General features: G+C 39.6%; 1 protein-coding gene across 1 annotated transcript; it reads left to right on the top strand.

Moving 5' to 3' along the window:
- The first annotated feature begins 1,148 nt into the window (after nucleotides 1-1,148).
- On the top strand, nucleotides 1,149-24,843 carry LOC131903756 (uncharacterized). Its single transcript, XM_059254514.1, is given in 4 exon segments — nucleotides 1,149-1,286; nucleotides 3,898-4,021; nucleotides 23,349-24,559; nucleotides 24,562-24,843. Coding segments are annotated over 4 exon segments (1,755 nt in total).
- The last annotated feature ends 629 nt before the right edge of the window (nucleotides 24,844-25,472 follow it).

The raw sequence follows: 25,472 nt of genomic DNA, 5'->3' as shown, positions 1-25,472 counted from the left end.
TACTGTAATTATAACTGTGTGAAAGAGAGAAAGTCAACTGCTGCAATAACAGGACCATCGTGGGCAAAATCTGCCCATATGGGGACACTGCTTCAGCTCTACAAATTTCCCTAGGTGAGGAGTTGTGTGGGAAAGAGCCAGAACTCCTTTGCTGACATTTCAGGTGTGTCCAAAGGTAAAAAAAAAAAAACACATATATTTGGATTAGTCAGATATCAATGACAATGATCCAAACAATTGGAGATGGACCTCTATTTCAGTCACATGGAAAGGAAGAAAGGTGAGGATGGACTAGACAGGAGGATTAATAAACATGGAAGACAGGGCAGTAATTTGATAAAAAATTCTGTCACATAAACTAGCCTTTAAAATCAGGATTAATCCATCATTATGCTGATCATTTCCATCTGTTTCTGCAGAACAAAGATTGTGCATAATGCCATTGTTCTTTTTCTCATTTCCAATTGATTTCTCTGCAGCTCACTGTTGGTCCTTTTGTTCCTATCTTGAGTCAAAGAGATCAGTTTACTTTTCTCTATCAGATGGCCCCCAAAGGCCAATCTCTGTCTCTTGCCATGGTCTCTTTGATGCTTCATTTGGCTGGAACTGGGTTGGTCTGCTTATCCCAGATGATCACAGAGGAACTCAGTTTCTATCAGATAGCAGAGAAAATAACGGAGAAAAATCAAGTCTGCATAGCTTTTGTTGAAATGATGCAAAGCTCCTGGACTTCATTTCCTGAAAAATACTGGAAAATTCTTGGCATCATCCAGGAATCATTGGCCAATATCATCGTCATTTATGGCGACAATGATTCACTACAAGGTTTAATGTGCAATCTAGGGCAACAGATTTTGACAAGGAAAGTCTGGGTCATGACCTCTCAATGGGACGTTACTAATATCGCTGATTATTTCTTGCTAGATTCTTTCCATGGAAGTCTCATTTTTTTATGACAGCATGAGCAAGTCATTGAATTTAAAAATTTTATCCAAACAGTTAATACTTACAAATACCAAGAAGACAATTACCTTCCTAAATAGTGGTTTTTGTTCTTCAAGTGCTCATTTTCAGAGCTGGATTGTCATCTTTTGGAGAACTGCCAACCCAATGCTTCCTTGGAATTCCTGCCTAGACACATTTTTGACATGGCAATGAGTGAAGACAGCTACAATACATACAAGGCTGTTTATACTGTGGACCACAGTCTCCATGAGATGAGTCTTCAGCAAGTACAAATGCAACATTTTGGGAATGGGGCAAGAATGATGTTCTTCCCCTGGCAGGTAATATCCCCTAAATTGTGTTAGAACATCAACAATGTGATATTTTGAGAGTTTTCAGAGTCACCAAACTAGGTATCTCATATTTCAAAATTTTACATGTATGTATATCCACAGGAAAATCTTCATTTATTATCATATCTTCCAGGTCAGTGCAGATCTTTGTGTTCATGTTGCTAAGGAATAGGGTGCTAGTGGCAAAGAGAAAATGATTTTAGGCAATATAATTTTTTTGTCACAAATATCCTCACAATTATCTCATGGTGATACATTCCATTAGAAAACTAAGAACTCTCTAAGTAAATGAAATATTGACATCTCATTACCACAAGGTATCAGTACACAAATGATTTTGTCTAACTACCATTTAGTCATCAGTACCCACATTTTACTGACTGAATTTTGTGATAACCCTGTGTGTAAATGGGTATAAACTATTTTAAGGAAATTGAAATTTGCTTCAAACTTTACTCACTGATTCCTTTCCTGAGTTTGTTTAGAGGATTTTCTTTTAGCTGACTCTCCTTCACAGGCAGAATATCATTTCATTAATTAGGTAATCATTGCCCACCCTCATAATATTGTATCCTACACCAGAGATTATGACCAATGATAGTCACTTTATAATTCATTTCTGGTCAAACTCTCACAATACCTTTAAAATATGTTCTTGTATCACTTTCAGCTTCATCCTTTCTTGAGAAATATCCACATGGGATCCAACATGGCTTTAGAATAGAAACAGGATTCAGATTATATGTATGATATTCTCAACTTTTGGAATTTTCCAAAGGGTCTTGGACTAAAAGTGCAAGTAGGAACCTTTTTGCCCAATGCTCCCCATGGTCAACAGTTGTTTTTATCTGAGCAGATGATACAATGGCCAAAAATATATTCAGAGGTGGGTTATGTGTTCCCTCAATGCATTAAACTTATCATAATAACACAAATATATCCCCCAGGAATAACAACTACTGGTTTTGAAATTAAATCCCATTAGCATAAAACTCTGAGTAGAGAAGCATAAAACACAACTAGTAGAAGATAGTGTTTTATCATCCCTGATGCTTAAAAACAAAGTTCTTTTTTTTTTTTTTTTTTGGTTTTTCGAGACAGGGTTTCTCTGTGTAGTTTTGCTCCTTTCCTGGAACTCACTTGGTAGCCCAGGCTGGCCTCGAACTCACAGAGATCCGCCTGGCTCTGCCTCCCGAGTGCTGGGATTAAAGGCGTGCGCCACCACCGCCCGGCCGCTAAAAATGAAAGTTCTTAGCTTTCAATGCCTGTTAATGTTCAGTGATGCATGGGTTGGTTTTTGTCCAGTTGACACAAATTAAGTACACCTGAGAAGTGGTACATGCAATTCTCATAATGTCTCACAGGACACCCTGATATAGAAAAATCTCTACATTCAAAACACAAAACTCAATAAGTTATATTTTCTTGCTATGGTGAAACACTATCACCAAAATTGACTTTTAGAAAAAAAAGAGTTTATCTGACTTATGGTTCTGGAGGTACAAATGTCCTTTATGATCAGGAGGCATGCCAGTGTGTGGCATCAATGGAGAGACAGGCAGGAACCTGAAAAAATGTCTCAGTCCACACACTGGAAGCAGAGAGTGAATACTGGAATTGTGTGAGGCCTAGAAATGTTCAAAACTCCCACAACTGAAATAATTCTGTCAAGAAATCTGCAACTCCTAAAGTACCAGTAACTCTAGAGATAGCACCACCATTGAGAAATTATGTAGTGACACATCTGTGCTTATAATTACCACTTTTTATTCAAACCACTACACAATGTCTCTAAAAGAATTTCTTCACTGTATCTGAAACTGGAGTAGTTTATTTGGATTCCATGCTTAAAGATTTCAGACCATAAACAGTTATCACTTTTCTTTTATCTACCTCTTAAATGAGAAAATATTATAGTGAGCATGTGTGTCTGTTTCTCTCCTGCTCTGCTGCTATAAATACATATATACCCAATATAACTTAAGAGAGTGTTTCTTTTGGCTGACAATGTGAGAATGTAGCCCTTATCTTTGGAAATTCATTGCTCTAGGAGCAGGAGGTTCCTGATGACATCATATCCCCAGTCAATAGAATAAAGGAAATACCGCAGATCACATTTTTTCTCATTGTCATTCACTCTGAGATAACAATCTATGGAATGATGATGCTCACTTTTAGAGTGAACCCTTTAAACTTCTCTTTAAGAATACTCACAGAAATACCTAATAATTTATTTACATGGGAATTATAAGCCTTCTCAAGTTGGCAAGAAACATTCACAATCATCGTGGAAATAAAAGTTTCACAACACATTAGAAAGTAAGTACAGAGACAGGATCCATCTGGAAGGACCTCTTGCCTTTTTAGGTCATGGCTTCTATGACCTAACTGCATCAAACTTGTCCCTACCTCATTATGATCCAAACTGTCTAATAATGGGATAATCCTAACACCAACTTTGTATAGATCACAGATGTTCAAATTCCTTTTCTACTTTTATAGGAATAAAACTTGCAAATTAATTATGTGATATTAAAAATATCATTGAGACTTTCAATAAACCATGAGAATTTGTTAACTTTGCTCCCATTTTTCTCAGATTCCCCATTCTGTGTGCAGTGAGAGCTGTGGTCCTGGATTCAGGAAAGTTTCCCTAGAGGGCAAGGCTGTTTGCTGCTATGATTGCACTCCTTGTGCAGACAATGAGATTTCCAATGAGACAGGTAAGCAGAAATCTTACAGAAATAGTTCCACATTTCTACAGGATTCTGCATTATCTTACAAACTGAAAAATATCCAGAGAGAAGTCAGACAAATTTATTTTTTCCTACTTAGGATATGAATGTGCATCACAATGTCTTGAAATAGTGCAGAGTAGGGATTGAAATTTATAATTGATTTACATTTTATGATCAACCTCAGATATTGTTTGTTTCAGGAAACCCTTTTGCTCTGTACTGATCAACATGCTTTTATCTCACGTAATGTAACACATAGTAAAATAGAACCAAAATTGGATGTTTTTCTGACTGTATTTCAATAATGATTATAACTCATCTAACTGTAGGATAGGTTATTCTAATAATGATTCTTCCCAGCAAGTCTTTTTATACAGAAGATTAGAAATTTGTGTTTGATATCCCCAATATATAATTTTTGACTATACAGCATAACTAAACTTTCAAATTTCCTTAATGAATACTATTATGTTTATTTTTTTTCTGCTTCAATTTTGAGAAACAACATATGAAACACTATCCTCAATGAAGCTTAAACAGTCTTTTATGGAGAGCTGTACCAAAACCTAAGGGCTGCAATGAAATACAGAATCTCCATTTAGGAGAATAGGCCATGAACATATTCACAGCATATTTCATTGGGAAGACAAATGTTTAAAAGCTAGTATTTTCATATCTAATATTAAATTTGTTACCAGGGTGATACCAATTGTGAAATGTTTAAATAATTCCTTGTCTTTGAGAATTTAATGCTATGTATTTGGATCATATTCATATATTTCCAAATCTTCTCCTTATCTACCTACCTAACTTCTTCTCTCTGTCCTTTAAATAATTAAGAAATACTCATTTAATTCAATTTCTGCTTCCCAAATATTCTTTGGTTTAGTCACACTGGTGGAGTATGAACTAATTACCAATGGACACACTATTTTTTTTTTTTTGGTTTTTTGAGACAGGGTTTCTCTGTGTAGCTTTGCGCCTTTCCTGGAACTCGCTTTGGAGACCAGGCTGGCCTCGAACTCACAGAGATCCGCCTGGCTCTGCCTCCCGAGTGCTGGGATTAAAGGCGTGCGCCACCACTGCCCGGCTTTGGACACACTATTTTTTAAGATAATCCATCGCTTTGTCTATTAAGAAAAAAAAATTTTATTCATTTTACATACCAATCTGATTCTCCTCTTCTGTCTTCTCACTCCACCAGCCTCTCCTCCCTCAAAATCCCCCATTCCATTCTAAAATAATGTATGGCTTTCCATGGGGACTTAGCATAGCCTGGTGCATTCAGTAGAGGCAGATCTAAGCCCCTTCCCCTGCCTCAAAGCTGTGTGAGGTGTCCCACCATATATAGTGGTCTGCAAAAAGCTGGCTCATTCACCAGGGATGGATCCTGTTTCTACTTACAGGGGCCCCTTAAGCAGATCAAGCTACACAACTGTCTGGCTTATGCAGAGGGCCTAGTCCAGTTTTGTGGAGGACCCTAGGTGTTAGTCTAAATTTCATTTGTTCCCACTAGTTTGGTTTGGTTATCTCTGTAGGTTATCACCATCATAATCTTAATGCCCCTTGCTCATAGAATCCCTCTTCTCACTCTTTGACTGAACTCCTGGATCTCAGACTAGTGTTTGGCTGTGGATCTCTGCATCTGCTTCCATCAGTTAATGGAGAAATGCTCTATGATGACAGTTAGGGTATTCACCAATCTGATTACTGGGGTAAGCAAGTTCAGGTATTATATTCACTATTGCTAGTAGTCTAAGCTGGGGTCATCCTTGTGGATTCCTGGGAACTTCCCTAGCACACGGTTTCTCCCTATCCCCATGATGTCTCCCTCTGTCATGGTATTTTTTTTATTGTTCTCCCACTTCATCCCTCTTCCAGATTGACCATCACATTCCCTTGTTTTCTCATCCCCCATCCTCTACCCTCCATTGCCCATTCCTCATCCCCAAATTACTCATGGAGATCTCATTTCCCCTTCCCCGGGAGGACTAACGAGTCTTCCTCTTATAGCAGCTGTGAGGTCAAATAGCTTCTCAGTTAAGGGTAGTACTTTTTGTCAATCTTACATGCTCAATGATATATGGTCTTCCCTGAGCTTTCACATGGTATATGCATGATATCGTACCTAAAATTTATATATTCAACAGCCCTGTTGTGTTTGTAAGTTTCTAATTCCTTGCGGTATTTCATGACCTCTGACTTTTAGAATCTTTCTGCAACTTCTTCCATGGATTTCTCACCGTGAGTTATAATAGACTGTACCCTCAAGCTGCTATCTAAAAAATAGTTCTTTAGTGAATATCTATGCACAAATGTACACATTTACATATACATATGAAATATATATTAGAAATAGACGTATAATATATAATAATATAATAGGATAATATATACAGTAGGAATAGTTTGCTTTCCCATGAAAAATCCTTCATAATTCCTAATTAATAAGTATACATCCAAAAATTGTGTAGCTCAATTATGTCAAGTGCTTGAGGTGAGATTATTGATTCAATGTATCCAAAAATGTTATAGTATCTTGAAATAGATATAGTTATCCTATCTATAGTAGTTTTTTACATGTATCAGGTGCCTTTTATTAAAGAATGGAGTTATAAATGTTAGTCATCCATTGAAAGGTAGAAAATCAAAAGAAAATAAATATCTCCACATAAAAGAGAAGGAAATAATAGAGTCTAAGGCAATAACTTAAAAGTAGGCCCTTACAACAAATGTAACAATGTTTCACAAAAGCTAAAAGAAGCAATATTTATGAGATATATATAGAGAGGAGGGATACTGCAGGGGGGACATCAAGATCATGATGGGAAGAAGTGTAGAGATGACTGGAACATTAGAGGAAGCCCATGAACTGTAGACTAGTGGCTGTGGAGCACCCATGGGACTGGACTAGGCCCTCTGGATATGGAATATGGTTGTTTGATTCAAATGTTTGGGGTGTACCCAGGCAGGGGGATCAGGATCCATTCCTGGTGCATGGACAGGTTTTGGGAACCTGGTGCCTGTGGTGTGATACCTTGTACAGCCTTCTACCAGTGGGAAGGGCCTTAGACCTGCCTAGGCTCATTGGGCTCTGCTGACTCCCCATGGGAGACCTTGAATTGGGAGATGTGGGGATATGGGTTGGCTTGGGAGAGAGGGCTGGGGGGTAGGAGGAGAGAAGAGGTGGGATCTGTGGGTGGTAAGTAGAGTGAGTAGAAAATTTCTTAATAAAGATAAATGAAAAAAATCAAAGAACTAAAATTTATTGTTCTAATGTCTGTAAATCCAAGTTCAATAAATCAATTAAACCACTAAAAAAAGAAATAAATTTTATTCAACTCAAGTTTATTCAATAATATGTTAATAATTTTTACCAACAAAATCAGATTAAAAGTCTGGTGATGAGATTCTTTTTAAAATCAGGAAAAATTGGCAGTGGAAATCTGGCATGCATAAATCAATGTTAACATATCTCAAATACAAGATGAATTTTACAAATTTTCAACAGCACGATATTATGGGACTGTTTTATTTCATACTCTAATACTGTTTCATTAGTTCTGATCTTTCCCCAACTGGAATGACAACTGTTCACTAGTGCACTAGTGAAGCCTGTAACAAAGTAGTAATGTCTATTCACTTAAGCTTCCATGGAGAAGAGTCAAAATTAGATAACAGAAAGCATTTTTTAATGTTAAGAAATTTGAGAACCTATGTTTAAGGAAAGAATTTTATGAAAATAATTTCAAAGGGCACTCTCCCTCTTTTGCACTATTTAAATTCATAATGTGGCTATAACTTATGATGTGGAATCAGACATAGAGTAGGCTTGTGCATTGCAACTCACTATTCTAATGACTTCCAAAAGAGATGCACCAATAGCACAAGAGGCAGTGAAGGTATATAAGAGAGAAAAGGTGTCTTTAATTTATGTCTCTATAAATAAAATGGGTTGTATGAGAAGCTTCTGGTAATAGATAACTACTAACCAAAAAAGATACATCACTTTTCTTTAAGGTTGTAGATTCTGAAATGTTGTTCACATTCCGGTAGATTCCCCCATCTCCTGTAAATACTAGTGTCACTAAATAGACTCACTGTGAATTAAAATGTACAAAGAAGAGATAGAGAGCTCATGAACTTGGGAAGTAAGAGATGGGGAAAGTGAGGAATGGAGCTGACAAAAGAGGGCTGAGTTGGAGCCACACAGTTTGTGTGTGCACAAAATAATAACTGAAATATCTACTAAGGAAGATGGGTGGTATAAATGTGAAAGTATTTACTACAGATTTCATACTTCTCTGTCCATGAGAAAACAGTGATGTAGATAACAGCCCTGTCAACAGATACAGAGAAATGGGTTGTAATTACAGGGATAACTTCAGCTTGAAATAAATATCACCTTCATTTCTGACCAGATATGGAAAAGTGCATGAAATGTCCAGAAAGTCATTACGCAAACACAGAGAAGAAACACTGCCTCCAAAAAGCTGTGAGTTTTCTTAACCACGAGGACCCCTTGGGGATGTCTCTCACAATCATAGCACTGTGCTTCTCTGTCCTCACAACTGTGGTTCTTGGACCCTTTGTGAAGCACAGAGACACTCCAATTGTCAAGGCTAATAATAGGACCCTCAGTTACATGTTGCTCATCACACTCACTGTCTGTTTCGATGTTCTTTGTTCTTTATTGGCCGTCCCAACACCGCAACCTGTACTCTGCAGCAGATCACATTTGGAGGTGCTTTCACTGTGGCTCTTGCAACTGTGTTGGCCAAAGCTATCACTGTGCTTATTGCCTTGAAGGCCACTTTTCCAGGGAGAATGTTGAGGTGGTTAATAATATCAAAGGCTCCAAACTTCATCATCCCTATATGTACTCTGATCTACCTTGTTTTCTGTGCAATCTGGCTAGGAGGATCTCCACCATTTCTTGACCAAGATGCTCAAGCTGAACATGGACATATCATCTGTGTTTGCAACAAGGACTGTAATTTGCCTTCCATGGTATATTGGGATACCTCTGCTCCTTGGCACTTGTAAGTTATACTGTGGCTTTCTTGTCCCAGAATCTGCCAGACACATTCAATGAAGCCAAGTTCCTGTCATTTAGCATGCTGGTGTTCTTCTGTGTCTGGGTCACATTTCCTCCCTGTCTACCACAGCACCAAGGGGAAGGTCATGGTGGTTATGGAAATCTTCTCTATCTTAGCTTCTAGTGCAGCCCTCCTTGGCTTCATTTTTTGCCCCTAAGTGCTATATTGTCTTAGTAAGGCCAGATAAGAACTCAGTTCATCATATCAGGAATAGGCCACTTTCTAGAAGGAATAACCCTCTCAAAACCTAGTTCAAAACTAAACATAGTTCTTATGTTAAATGATGAATTTCAAAGAATTCCAGTTGATATCTATTATAAATGTGTGTTACACCATTATAGTATGGGTTTGATTATTTGGGCCATTATGTGTTCAACCAATTGTATTTGTACTGGAGCCAATGAAATCATCCATGCCTGAAATCAGATTATATTTTTATATGAGCAGGACCTCAGTATACATCTGGGCTCATCTGAAACTCTCTGTGAATATCATGATATTTTGGATTCATGGAGATCTGTGTATGTCTGTCTCTTTTCTTCTAAGATTAAAGATATCCAATCACAGCACCCCACCATATTCTTCTTTAATATAAACTGTTAATATTCAAGTTATTTATTTTAATTTCTTAAGAACTTTATGCATATTCTTTTATCCAATTGTGTTATTCACACTTTTTAAATTTTGAAAGTGTACCCTAGTATATATTTATCTTGTCTTCTGATCACTGTGGTAAAATATGTGGATTAAAATTTTATTTTATATTCAACTTTCAATATGCCAGATTTGTACAAGAGTATCAATCTGTTTCTTAAGACTTCAAGGCCCTTTAGTAAATTATCATGCTTTTATTTGGGTTTATGTGATTACACTGAAGAATACAGGATTTTCAAGATGTGAATTTAATCTTTTGTGAACATAATACTTCATCAGTCATTGCATAATATATTGCATGCAGAGTTATAATGTACACTTAGTAAGAATTATATTACCCAATGTCAAAAATCTGTCACTAAGAACAAGTAACTAGGTCTAACTACATGGACCATTTCCTTATTTACACTCTGATGACATGTCACATTTCCAATGGTTTTAAGTCTTGATGATTACCCTCACTTCTCTTTAAATCTAGATATTTACACATCATTTGTCTGAATGTTTCTTCCAGCCCACTACTTTTCCTTGAATGTGTATATATTCTTCATCTAACATCATGAATAGGTTACAACTTGCAACTTCATTATTACATATTTCTCCAGAATTCATTACCATTTAATAAAAATACTTACAGTATATTAATAAAATATTTTGCATTTCCAAATTATTAAATAAAAGTAAAATTCTATAAAATTGTTAGACCTTTACTACTGTGATTTTTATCCTAGTTCTTTTCTATTATGTCTATATACTAGGCTAGAAGATTTTGCAAAAACAGTTGTTAGCTGAAATAGAACAGAATTCCTAATTGTCAAGAGGGAAATCATGCCTAGTTACAGAAACTAAACCAACTACCAAGAGCTAGTGAAGTCTTGGATCTCAGAGAAGAAACTGTAATTGGTTCCCATAAATAAAATTAAGTCTATCCCTCACATCTCTTTGAGTACCGATCATATTCAAAAGGATGCATACAATGACATAATGTCACAATCAATCAAAATAAATAATTGTGGATCCCAGTTCTAGCCATATAATAAATACAATTGCCACTCCTAAGATTCAGGTTTCACTGAGTAAGATGGAATAGAAAGAATGTAAGAGTCTGAGGACCATGGAGTTTGCTGTGAGATTATGTCTCTTAGGAATGTCATACATTGCACATAAAGACACACAAAGTCTGATCAACATGACTTCCTAATTATGAGCTTATCTAGGAACATAACTTTTGATATCCTGATTTGAATAGGAAAATCTCATGGGCCCTCAACCATAAACAACTACATTGTACAAATTAAAGCTGAAAGAGGAAGAAAAATCTACCATGGGGCAGAGCAAACTAATTTGTAAGACGAAATGATATTCATATATAATTTAGAATTATATATGTATATATACATTTATATGAATCATATATTATGTATTATTTCAATTAAATGCATAGCTTAATAGTGCAGATAAGTTATAGTTACTATATATACATCTATAGTCCTATAATCTACCCAAATACACATTTATATGTGTATATGTAATAACAATTATAAAGACAATTTATGAGTTTGAAAGAGAGAAAGAATGGCTATACAGGAGCATTTAGTGGGAGAAAAGAGAACAGAAAAATGATGTAATTTCATTATGACCTCAAAATAATGATTTTCTATTCATTGGAATTTAAAGTTAATATATGCCATCTACTTTTTTAAAGTTGGTCTTCAGCCTTCCTTACTAAGTAATTATATACTTTCTGAAATTTACATTTATCTTATATTTAGAGTTGTCCTCTAATAAAAATTAGGAAATAATTGTTTATACTTGAAGGACAATGAATGCATTGAGATATTTCTTCTTACTCTCAGGTTTAATCCAATAGTAAAAACTGAAACAGAATTTTCTGACAATATACACTTTTGTGTTTGAGAAACATGGTGAGAATAATTTATTGACTTTACTATGGGACAGTTCAGCCTAACTTTCTACTAACATCCTATTGCTTTTCCACAATGAACATCTATAAAAGAAGTTCTTTGCTTCAAGTCAAAATAACTTAAAAAAACAAAATACATTTTCTCAAATAGAAAAGTACCATAAAATTTTTATTTTTTTTTATTTTTTTGCTTAATGTAATTCTTAAGCGAAGCCATAAGTTATATCTCCCTCTTCTTCTAAGGTACCATTAAGAACCATAGGCTCAATTCCTCTAAAATCCATGCTGTGGACCCAATGCATCTACTGGGCTTCATTACAGAATATAGATGAAAAGTTCTTAACACTGTTGTGGGGACTCCAATCCACTGCCTGCACCTGGAAAGTCTATTTCAGTAGGGATTAGAGCTCTAAACCACATAGATGAAACCACCTGTCTAATTTTCCTCCATATTCTTTTTCTCCTCTCTTCCTTCCTCCCTCCTCTCTATCCATCTCTCTCTCTCTCTCTCTCTCTCTCTCTCTCTCTCTCTCTCTCTCTCTGTCTCTCTCTGTCTCTCTCTCTCTGTCTTTCTTTCTCTCTCTCTCTCTCTCTCTCTCTCTCTCTCTCTGTGTGTGTGTGTGTGTGTGTGTGTGAGAGAGAGAGAGAGAGAGAGAGAGAGAGAGAGAGAGAGAGAGATCATAATGATAAAAACACTCAGCTTCAATGATCTTTTGCAAGGGAACTCAAACAAAAATCCCAAACAGTCAGTTTGCTGACATGGTATTCCTCTTGTCTGAGCTGGTTTTGAGCCTAATTAGAGATGTGTTGGTTACTGCCAAGATATCTTTGTCACTCTAGCACTCATTGCGTTACTATGCCATGCAAATCTTTCATAAGATCCTCAAATCTATACAAATAACTGCAAACAAATGTGTAAAGCTGGGATGATGGGACGTAGTACTCTCCAGGGAAGTGTATACAATGTCTTTGTTTAGAGCCAAATGCTTAGTACTGTAAATATGCATACTTGTAATATTACAAGTCCTCAGTGTGCTATATTTAAGAATATGTATGCAAATCCATGTACATATAAGCATGTGATAACAATTAATCAAGAAAAACACCTTGAATTTGAAGAAGATCAGGGGGTGATATAAAGGACATTTTAAAGAAAGGCCGGGGGTGGGGGGGAGAAATACTCTTTTTCATTTTTCTTTTCTCTTTCTTTCTTTCTTTCTTTCTTTCTTTCTTTCTTTCTTTCTTTCTTTCTTTCTTTCTTTCTTTCTTTCTTTCTTTCTTCTTTGTTTTATATCCAGGTTGCTGTTTCCCCTTCCTCCTTCCTTGCAATCCCTTCCCTCCACTTGGACTCTTTTCTCAAAACCAAACCTAAACTGACTCTGCCTCCTTTTATGTTCATGAAAGGGCAGATCTCCTATGGATGTCAACAGAATATGATATATAAGGTTACAATAAATATAAGCACTTCCTCATGTACTAAGGCTGAGCAAGGCAACCCAACATGGGGTGTAAGGTCCCAAAAGTCAAGGAAAGAGCCTTTTTTGGAGAACTATTCTAATTAACATACTGTTTCAAAAATTAACAATGTCCAAAGAAAGGCAATTCTTTGAATCAGAGTTTAGTTACTCTAGACAACTGTATAAATGGAATGCTGTATTATCCTTTAGTGTTATGCTGGAATTTACACAAGGAGATTGTCTTCCCAAGCTATAGTTTTGCAGGTTACCATTCCTAGTTATGTTCTGAAGGAAGTAGAACAAAGGAGCATGGCAACAAAGGTTCATTTATTTGTTTCACAGTATTTCCTTTTCTTTAGTTCTTTCTAACTTCACTTATTGTGAGAGGAAATGGAACCTCTCAATGTGGAACTAACAAAATGACTGATGGATATACAATACTTGTTAAGAACATTAAAGCTTGGAATCAGAAGTGAGTGAGGGATAAGGTGGGAGATTACTGTTATGAGCACAGTGGACTGGAGCAGAGGCAGGCAGAGTGAACTCGGTTCAACAATAGACATAAGGAAGTTAATCCTACCAAAGATACTTTATGGAGAAAAAGATAAGGACAATGTGAGTTCCCCTGGAGGCAAACAATTTGTGTATATTAGTTACATTTTTCTTAGTTGAAAGAAATAAGCTGAGGTGAAGCACTTAAAGGATATCAATCCTATTTAGTTTAATGGTTATAGAAACTTCATAATATTTTGGCCTGTAAAAGCATAACAGTGCTATAGATATCACTCTGTATGCTGTGAATGTGTTGCTCTGATTGGTTAATAAATAAAGTGCTGATTGGCCAGTAGCCAGGCAGGAAGTATAGGCAGAACAAAGACAGAGAAAATCGTGGGAACAGGAAGGCTGAAGTAGAAGTCATCAGTCAGACACAGAGGAAGAAAATGTGAAGGCAGAACTGAGAAAAGGTACCAAGCCATATGGCTAAACATAATTAAGAATTATGAGTTAGTTTAAATGTAATTTCTAGCCAGTGGTAGGCCTGAGCTAATGGCCAAGCAATTTTAATTAATATAAGTTTCTGAGTGATTATAAGTGGGCTGAAGGACCACAGGGGATTGGAGGAACCTGGAGAGGAACTTTTCAGATACACAGCAGTGTCTTGCTGATGAGAACTTGTGTTATCAAGTCTTCATGTGGAGATGATGGAACAAACAGTGTAGTTTAGAATCAGAAGTGGAAATTAACTTCAAAGTTTGATGGTAATATTAATTTTAATGAAAAAGAGTAATAGTAATAATTTGCATTCACTAAAATGTGTAAACTCTAAAATGTTCCATCACCTTCAAAATCTCACCACAAATGTGGGATGATGATGACTAAATTGCAAAAATAACAGCATAGATCAGGACAGACATTAATCTGGAATTTGAGGGATATTTGTGGATCATCTAGTCTCTAGTTGGGTAATACCACCTTTCCACATTGTGAGAGAACAAGGTACCTCTATCTCTGACAGCATCCATTCTGATGTACATATTTCTTCAGATTAAGTCTCTCCACATGTAATGTCCTCTTGGTGCCCTGTTGAAGGCAATCTGAGTTTACCCTACAGTTCTGTACAGAGTGACTTTCTACAATTTGGTAAAAGTTTCCTGGGGCTGTTCTCTGTAGCTTCTCTTATACTTGCCAAATACAACCATAAGGAAAATGCTGCAACATTCTGTTTCTGCTCAAGCTATAGTCTGGCAAACTTTACAGCATTTTCTGTGAGTTCTCAGTACTGATCCATAGAAGTATTTCCATGGTTAGGTATTTCCTAGCATGTAACTCTCTGATCATCATTTAGTCTTGTCCCACCCATCTCCAAGGACATTGCATTTTCATATTCTTGAAATGTCCAAGTGTGGTAGCCTGACATCAAGAGATGTTTGTGCTTAAACCTATAGAGAACATAAATGTTCGATTTGGTGGTGTTGATTTCTGTCACAGTTACAAATGTTTGGCAGGAACGTGGTTTGCAACTTTAAAATTCCTCACTTCCTTTTTAAGTCAATCTCCTGCTTTCATATAATTTATTTGAATTTCTTTTTTCTCTGTTGTTCTGAATCAGGCAGTGATCAGCTATCATTATATGTATATTGTTTTATAATTTCATATTTCCACTTCTTTTTAATTCAGTGTCACCAATTTTCTCACAACAAGGGCAGAATGTAGTGAATTCTTTTTTTATAATGTAACACGATGGCCACAGGAATGTCCCTCTGTTGAAGTCTTGGCTGTGAAGGTCTAGAAAGCTATGTTCCTCTCAAAGATCTTTCATAAGTTTGTAAAAAAACTTTTCTTTTCCTAGAAAAGATAAAGCATTTCTTCTAAACAAATTCAATATTCTATTCACATTGCTAAATACAGATGAAAGATAAAGTCACCTCTTTTCCTAGAAAAGACAGTATATTTCTTATACCTATCCAGATTCTCTACACTTTGGCTTTCCCTGAAGTTTGCTCATCTGTATTCTAGATTCATTGCTGATGTACAACATAAATCAAGACCAAGGATAAAACCCAATCACTGTTTTCCTTCAATGCTTGCTCCCCTAATAACTACCCAAAACATTCTTTGATTGTGTCAACCATGTTCCATTTCCCCCAACATGTCTCCATCTTGTATTCTGAAAATGTGGATAACATCCTACTATTGATGAGGCACCTTTTCTTGTGTATTCTGTTTGAGATTCTACAAAACCAAAACTGCTTCCTTACCATGATCTTCTAGATGACCTATGTGGTTCACAGTTCCTAATAAAAATAGTCACCTTTTTCTTACCACCTCCATCAGGACTGCTAAAAACCTATTCTATTTGGTCCCCTCATGTCCTTCTCTTCCCAGCTCACTTTTGTAAATTATTCATGAAGTGATCTCACTGTACTTTTGGGAACCTGATGCTCTTTTCTAATCAGTTTCCTAGTCTACACTCTTCATAGTCCTATATCATGTCCACAAGTGCTTGTCCTCCAGTGACTGAAGGTTCAGTGGGAGAAACTGACTTAAAACTAATCTGAAAAGCTTTGGGCCACTGTTTTTGATCAGGGTATCAAGAGAACATGCCCTGAAATTTAACAAGCTTTTTTGACAAAACGTCACATTCATTTACGGACTGAAGTAGATCCATATCTCCCACCCTGTACAGATACCAATTCAAATGAGCTAGAGGTTTCATTCAAAACCTGAAAAACTGAAACCTTGGAAAGAAAATGTAGAGAGTACAATTAAAATCTTCCTTTATAGATAAAGAAAGAACTCTATGCAATTCAACAGCATGGGAAATTGTTTCAGAATCAACAAATGAGAGTATATAAAATTATTTTCTGCACGTCAAAGGAAATGATATTTCAGAGAGAAGACAACCTACAAAATGGGCAAAAATCATTGCAAACTGTATATCATGCAAGGTTTAATACAAAACATAGGTAAATAAATATGAAAAGAAAAATATATAAATACAAAATTGTCAGTCACTGAATAGTCCAAAGAAATGAACAGAGAGTTCTGAAAAGAAGAAATGCAAAAGCAAGTTAACATTGCTTTCTAATTTTCAACATCCTAAGCTATCAGAAAAATATGAATTAAGACCACACAGAGATTTCATATTACCCAGACACAAATGGGTATAACAAAAAAATAAATGAGAACAAATGGTGAGGCTGAGAGAGATTAGGAATGATTATCTACTCTGCAAGTGGGTAGTAACAGGTACAGTCACTATAGGAATCTGGGTTAAGGATTATATTATATTATATTATATTAAGAATAAAAATACTGAGTCACCAGCTATAGGAATTATGTGCATATACCCAAAAACACTTTAGAAAACTTCAGAAATACTAGTTCATCCACATTCATTGCCAGTCTATTTGCAGTATCAAGGAACTAGAACCCGTCTAGATATCCATCAAAATAAGGGTAGATAAGAAAAATGTAGTATATAAGCAAAAAAAAATTAAGTGGGAAAAATTAATTCATGAAATTTTCAAAAGGATCAATGGAACTGGAAAGGTGTATTTCTTGAACCTGAAAAGATGTGTTGCATTTATCTAACTATGTAAAATATGTTGCTGTTTTGTGTTGCCTTTCTAAGCTAACTGATTAGTCTAATAAGAGACTGAAAGACTCAGAAAGACAAACATGGTATGTACTCACTCATAGCAGGATACTAGATATGGAACAAGAATGACTGGACTGCTACTCACATCACCAGGGAGGCTACCTGGAAAACAGGACCCCAAGAAAGACACGGGGATCGCCCAATGACAGAGAAATGGAATGAGATCTACATGAACAGCCTGGACATGAGTGGGGGTAGTGAAGGGCGAGGGTTGAGGGAAAAAGAGCTTGGGTGAGCAGGAGATCCCAGCTGGATCAACAACAGAGAGGGAGAACAAGGAATAGGAGACCATGGTAAATGAAGACCACATGAGAATAGGAAGAAACAAAGTGCTAGAGAGGCCCACAGAAATCCACAAAGATACCCCCACAACAGACTGCTGACAATGGTCGAGAGACAGCCCGAACTGACCTACTCTGGTGATGGGATGGCCAAACACCCTAATTGTCATGCTAGAAACCTCATCTAACTACTGAGGGATCTGGATGCAGAGATCCATGACTAGGCCCTGAGTGGATCTCTGGGAGTCCAATTAGCAAGAATGAGAAGGGTTTATATGAGCGAGAATTGTTGAGACCAAGGTTGGATAAAGCACAGAGACAAATAGCCAAAGGAATGGAAACACATGAAATATGAACCAATGGCTGAGGGGTCACCAACTGGATCAGGCCCTCTGAATGGGTGAGACAGTTGATTGGCTTGATCTGTTTGGGAGGCATCCAGGTAGTGGGACCAGGTCCTGTGCTCATTGCATGAGTCGGCTGTTTGAAACCTGGGGCCTATGCAGGGTCCCTTGGCTCAGCCTGGGAGGAGGGTACTGGACCTACCTGGACTGAGTCCACCAGGTTGATCTCAGTCTGTGGGGAAGGCTTTGCCATGGAGGAGATGGGAATGGGGGCAGGCTGCGGGGAAGGTGAGGGGGGCGGGAGGGGGGAGAACAAGGGAATCTGTGGCTGATATGTAGAACTGAATTGTATTGCAAAATAAAAAAAAGAATAAAAATACTGAGTCACCAGCTATAAGAATTATGTGCATATACCAAAAACACTTTTAAAAACTTCAGAAATACTTGTTCATCCACATTCATTGCCAGTCTATTGGCAGTATCAAGGAACTAGAACCTGTCTAGATATCCATCAAAATAAGGGTAGATAAGGAAAATGTAGTGTATATGCAAAAAAAAATTAAGTGGGAAAAATTAAATCATGAAATTTGCAAAAGGATCAATGGAACTGGAAAGGTGTATTTCTTGAACCTGAAAAGATGTGTTGCATTTATTTAACTATGTAAAATATGTTGCTGTTTTGTGTTGCCTTTCTAAGGTACCTGAATAGTCTAATAAGAGACTGAACAACCAATAGTGAGAGAAGAGGTATAGCCAGGCCTTCTGGGAAGGGAGAGTATGTAGGAGGAGGAATTTAGGTTTGGGGATGAAAGAAGAGAGATGCCAGGGAGACAGACAGACAGATAGACAGACATGGAGGAAGCAGGAAAGTAAGACATGAACAATGAAAGAAAAGTTAAAAGCACTGAAGCAAAATGTAGATGAGTATAAACTGGTTAAATTCAGTTATAAGTGCTAGTGGTACAAGCCAAACCTAAGGCCAAGCATTCATAATTATTAATAAGTCTCTGTGTCTTTATTTGGGGGCTAATGGCAGCCCCAAAAAATTTCAACTACAAATGGCATCCACTGTGGGGCATGAATTCCCACATAGGGCCTGAAAAAGAGAGACAGAAAAAAGATAAGGGTCCTTTAAGAGGCACTGCTGTGTAGCAGAGCACTTGAGTGCCCAGCATGCTAAGTAGAAACAGCAATCTAAGTAAAAATAACTGCCATAGTGTGGGCTCCAACTTCTTAGAGACAAGGCAGTAAAATGCAACACTTAGTTAAATGCAGCTCCCAGTTAAATGCAGCTCTCAACCATGTCCACATGCTTATGTTTCACTTCTTACAAAACCAGGGAAGGGGTGAGGCCAACTGCTTGAGCCTCATGTTGGAGGGCCTGGGTGCTACTTAGCTGTTTAAAGGTTGGCTCACACATTCAGAGTGCCACAGGTACACAGAAAAACACGCCCAGATTTAACACAAAAACAACTTTAAACAGATGTGCATTGTGCATAAGTGCCGAAGAAAGAAAAGAAAATGGACATAGATAGTCATAGGAAAAAATAGTTTAAACATAATCAAGTAAAGTCTTTAAAGAAAGAGTAAAGTAACATAAGGAGAATAAGTCATGTAAAGATTGGAAATAAGGCCAGCTCCCATTAGATCAAGAGGTGAGTTACTCTTCTCACACCCAGAGTCCAGCCCTTGGACCCAAACCCTGTGACACAGCCAGTCCCTGGGAACCTCCACCTAACTCTGTTCCAGTTCCTGGCCAGTATGGAAAACTCCTGCAGTAAGCCTCCCCCAATTAAACCCCCCATCAGACCCTGCAATCTACACATCCTGCCCCAATATCCATCTGCCTGAGACCCCAGTAACTTCCTGAGGCATGGAAACCAAACTCCCAGATCTCATTGGACCAAGAAGTGAGTGACTCTGATCTTACCCAGAGAGTCCTGCCCATAGGACCCAAGTTGTGGGACACAGCCAGTCCCTGGGATTGCCAGCCAGCAGGAGGGCCACACACAAAGACCAAAACCCCCCTTTGGACCCAGCAATCTACATGCCCAACCTAATACCCATCTGCCTGAGACCACAGTAGCTTCCTGAGGCAAGGAAACCAAACCAACAGCTCTCATTGGACCAAGAGTAACTTCCTGAGACAGAGACTCTGTCAATTCTGACTGGACCAAGAGACCTGATAAGACCAAGAGTGGCTGCTGTGAGTCACAGAACCAACTAGCTTGGATTGACCCAGAAGCAGATCCATTAGACACAGAATCTGTCTGCTCCAACAAGACCCAGAGCTAAGATTGGACCCAGAGGGGCCCCCTGAGTCACAGACATAGCAAGCAAAGAGTGGACCAAGAGCAACTTGCTCAGACACAGGTACATCTTATACCTATTACAGGAAGAGATGGGCAGATGTCAATGCAAAAATACATACAACAATATAAAGAGCAATACAGCATCACCAGAACCTAGCCCTTCTCCAACATCAAGACCTGAACATCACAATGTAGAAGGAGAAAAAAGCGACTATAAAAATATCTTCATGAAGATATTAGAGGCTTTTCAAGAAAAAAATGAAAATTTTCCTTAAATAAAGGGAGGAAAAAGCAAACAAATATTGGAGAAAAAATAAATAGAGGAAAAGACAAATAAAATTAAAAGTAGAGGAAAAGACAAATAAAAAAATTGAAAGAAATCAATAAATTCCTTAAAGAAATTGGCAAGAAAAACACAAAAAATCAATTAAACATGTAAGGGAAACAGTTCAAGCCCTGAAAAGGGAAATAGAAACAATGAAGAAGACACAGAGGAAATGCTGGAAATAGAAAATCTGAGTAAATGAACAGGAACACAGATGCAACAACAGAACACAAGAGATGGAAGAGAGAATCTCTGGTGTATAGGATACAATAGAGGAAACAGATTTGTCTGTCAAAAAAAATAGCAAATCCAAAAATGTTATAACACAAAATGTCCAGGAAATCTGGGACAAATAAAAAGGCCAGACCTAAGAATAATAGGGTTAAAAGAAGGAGAAGAATACCAACTCAAAGGCACAGAAAACATATTCAACAAGATCATAGAAGAAAATTTTCCCAACTTAAAGAAGGAAATGCCTATGAAGATACAAGAAGCCTATAGAACACCAAACAGACTAGACCTCCCAAAAAAGTCCCCTCATCACATAATAATTAAAGAACTAAACGTACAGAATAAAGAAAGAATATTAAGAACAGCTAAGGAAAAAGGCCAAGTGACTTATAAAGGCAAACCCATCAGAATAAAACCCGATTTCTCAATGCAGACTCTGAAAGCCAGAAGGACCTGGACAGATGTAATGTAGACACTAAGAGACCATGGATGTCAGCCTAGACTAACATACCCAGCAAAACTTTCAATCATCATAGATGGAGTGAACAAGACATTCCATGACAAAGTCAGATTTAAACAGTACTTATCCACAAACCAAGCCCTACAAAAGCACTAGAAGGAAAATTCCAACCTAAGGAACTCAGATACACTCTCCAAAACACAGGCAATAGATAAAACCACAGCAGTAAACCCCAAAGAAGAGAAGTACACACACACTACCACCAAAAAAATAACACGAATGGACAATCTCGTGTCATTAATATCCTTTAATATCAATGGAATTAATTCACCTATAAAAAGACATAGGCTTACAGAATGGATACGAAAGCAGGTCCCATCTTTCTGCTGCATACACGAAACACATCTCAAATTCAAAGATAGACACTACCTAAGAATAAAAGGCCGGGAAAAGACTTTCCAATCAAATGGTCTTAAGAAACAAGCGGGTGTAGCTATACTGATATCCAGCAAAATAAAATTCAAACTAAAATCAATCAAAAGAGATCAAGAAGGACATTACATACTCATCATAGGAAAGATCCACCAAGATGAAGTTTCAGTTCTGAACATTTATGCCCCAAACACGAGGGCACCCACATATGTAAAAGAAACATTACTGAAGCGTAAACTGAAAGACCCCCAGCCTCCCCGCCTAACATAGCTTAGCTCAGCTGTTTTTGAATAAAGCCTGAGAGGTACTGAGGAGTTCAGTTAACGGACATGGAATAAACAGAACATTTGTGCTTAGCCACCTGGCCCCAGAGCGAGGAACTAAAAGGTCAGAAAAACACCCTGTACCCTAGACAGAAGCTAGGCGTGGCAAGCTCGGGGAGAAACCACGAGCTGACCTGGGTTTGAACCTGGCCTCATTTGAATCATCCAATCAGAACCTGGCCTCATTTGAATCATCCAATCAAAACCCTGTAACCAGGCTTCTTGCTTCTGTACCCGAGCTCTGGCTGCCCGACCCTATAAAAACCCTCTGCTCCAGCCCGTGGGCGCGCCAGTCCCTTGAGCTTCTTGAGAGACTGTGTCGCCCCGGGTACCCGTGTTCCGGAATAAAGCCTCTTGCTGTTTGCATCTGATTCGTGGTCTCGGTGTGTTCCTTGGGCGAGGGTCTCTCCTGAGGGAAGACTGCCTTCTGGGGGTCTTTCATTTGGGGGCTCGTCCGGGATTAGAGACCCCCCTGCCTCGGGACCACCGACCCACTGTCAGGAGGTGAGTTGGCCGGCCACTATTTGTCTTGTCTCAGTCTGTCTATTTGTCTTCCGTTTTCGTCGGGCGCCCTAGGTCAGGTCTGAGTCGGTGGGGGCTGAAGGAGCTGACGGGCTCGGACTTTGCCCACCGCGACCCTGGAAGACGTTCCACGGGTCACTGAAGTCCCCTCTGGGGCACGGTTTTTCGGGGCCACTCCCGTATCGGAGGGATACGTGGTGCTGGTAGGGGACGGAGATCGTGGTTCCTCCGCTTCCCCGTCTGAATTTTTGCTTTCGGTTTTACGCCGAAGCCGCGCAGCGAGAATTTCTGTCGTCTGTCTTGTCTTTTTGTTTATCGTTACTTGTCTAACACTTCTTTATCTAGAGACCACCATGGGACAGGCCGTCACCACTCCACTGAGCCTAACCACGGACCACTGGTCCGATGTTAAGGCCCGAGGAAACAATGAAGGTGTCATTGTCAAAAAGAAAAAATGGATCATCCTTTGCGAGGCCGAATGGGTCATGATGAATGTTGGCTGGCCGCGGGAAGGATCCTTTAATCTCTCTCTCATTTCACAGGTGGAGGGCAAGGTTTTTGCCCCTAATCCCCATGGACACTCCGACCAAGTCCCATACATCGCCATCTGGAGATCGCTGGTCGAAAACCCGTTTCCATGGGTCAAGCCCTTCCTTCCACCGCCTCCCCCCATCTCTGAGCCCTCTGCTCCCCTCAACCCGGACTCATCCCTTTATCTGGTACTCCCTCACAAGGAGACTCCCAAGCCCCCTGTCCTCCCCCCGGACCCTAACTCCCCTCTCATAGATCTCCTGGCAGAGGAGCCCCCTCCCTATCAGGTGGGACCCGCTCGGCGACCCGGCGGAGCGGCGGCGGCTCCCGCTGCTGCGGAGGAGGCGGCGGCAGCGGCCGCATTAGCGGCTGCGATCCGGCCGTTGGCAGATGCTAAGGTTTCCTCAACCAGCAGGACCTCAGATGAAGACAAGGAAGATGAGGTGTCGTCCCCCATTGCCGGCCGCCTCCGCGGCCGCCGGGAGGGACCCCCTACTGAGTCCCAAGCTTTCCCACTCAGAGAAGGGCCGAACCGACAACTCCAATATTGGCCTTTCTCTGCTTCAGACCTTTACAACTGGAAACAACATAACCCCGTTTTTTCCAGGGACCCTGTTGCGTTGACTAACCTAATTGAATCCATCCTAGTGACTCACAGGCCAACTTGGGACGATTGTCAGCAGCTCCTGCAGACCCTCTTGACAGTGGAGGAAAAGCAGAGAGTTTTCCTGGAGGCCCGGAAACAGGTTCCGGGCGATGACGGGAGGCCCACCCAACTCCCAAATGTCATCGATGCGGCTTTTCCCTTGACTCGCCCTAACTGGGACTTCAATTCGCCTGAAGGTAGGGAGCATCTATGCCTCTATCGCCAGTTGCTCTTAGCGGGTCTCCGAGCGGCCGCTAGAAGGCCTACTAATTTGGCTCAGGTTAGAAATGTAATACAGGGAAAGGAAGAGACCCCCGCTGCATTTCTAGAAAGGTTAAAGGAAGCTTATAGGATGTACACTCCGTATGATCCAGAAGACCCAGGTCAAGCACCAGGTGTCATCCTATCATTTATCTATCAGTCTAGCTCAGATATCAGAACCAAATTGCAGCGGTTAGAGGGTTTACAGGTGCTAGGGTTGCCAGACCTATTGAAGGAAGCAGAGAAAGTATTCAATAAGAGAGAAACTCCTGAAGAGCATGAGGAAAAGAGATGGCAGAAACAAGAGGAAAGGGATAGGAAACAGCATAGGGAGATAAAGAAAGTTCTGGCTGCCATTGTATCTCAGGGACAGCGGAGAGAGGGAGACAGGTCGGGAGAACGAAGGAGGCCACCCCTAGATAAAGATCAATGTGCTTACTGCAAGGAGAAGGGACACTGGGCCCGAGAATGCCCCAAGAAGCCACAAGGACCCCGCCGGCCCAAGCCCAAGACCGTGGACCTCCTTAGTCTGGAGGACTAGGGGGGTCGAGGCCAGGAGCCCCCCCCCCCGAGCCTAGGATAACCCTCAAGATCGGGGGGCAGCCCATGACCTTCCTGGTTGATACTGGTGCCGAACATTCAGTCCTAACTCATGCCAGAGTGCCTCTTAGCTGGCATTCTGCACTGGTGCAGGGGGCAACTGGAAACAAGAGATATTATTGGACTATCGAGAGAAAAGTCCAACTGGCTTCAGGGCAAGTAACTCACTCCTTTCTGCACATCTCCCGCTCCAACTCAGTATTGTGCACTGCCCGGGGCACCAAAGAGACAACTCCAAGGTAGCCAAGGGAAACCGGCTAGCGGATTTGACCGCCCGGACAGTGGCATCCCAGCCAACAGGGAGTAGCCAGTTAATGGCTATACAGGACACTCCGGAACCTTTCCCGCCCGGGAGAGAGCCCATGCCATACAGCCCCGAAGACCATGAGCTCGCAAAGAAAATGGGGGCGGACTGGGACCCACAGAGGCAAGCCTACATGCTGGGGGACCGAGTGGTCATGCCTACCTCCCACACCCAGTCCCAGTGTATGTTACAATTCCTCCATGCCTTAACTCATCTAAATGAGACAAAAATGAAGACCTTGATAGACAGAGAAAACACCGGAACAATTCTGCTAAACCAAAATCGGGTACTCCGACGGGTGACTTCTACCTGCCCCGCATGTGCCCAGGTCAATGCAGGTAAAACACACCTGGCCAAAGGAGCCCGTCTGAGGGGCCACCGTCCTGGTGTGCACTGGGAGATAGACTTTACAGAAGTAAAACCCGGACTCTATGGATACCGGTACCTCCTGGTCTTCGTGGACACCTCTTCAGGATGGATTGAGGCATTTCCAACCAAGAATGAGACGGCTAATATGGTAACAAAGAAGCTATTGGAAGAGATCTTCCCCAGGTATGGGATGCCTCAT

Source organism: Peromyscus eremicus, chromosome 1, assembly GCF_949786415.1.
Source record: "Peromyscus eremicus chromosome 1, PerEre_H2_v1, whole genome shotgun sequence".
In the NCBI taxonomy this organism is placed as follows: domain Eukaryota; kingdom Metazoa; phylum Chordata; class Mammalia; order Rodentia; family Cricetidae; genus Peromyscus; species Peromyscus eremicus.
The sequence above is the reverse complement of the archived record's forward strand: the minus strand, read 5'-3'. Positions and strand labels throughout refer to the sequence as shown.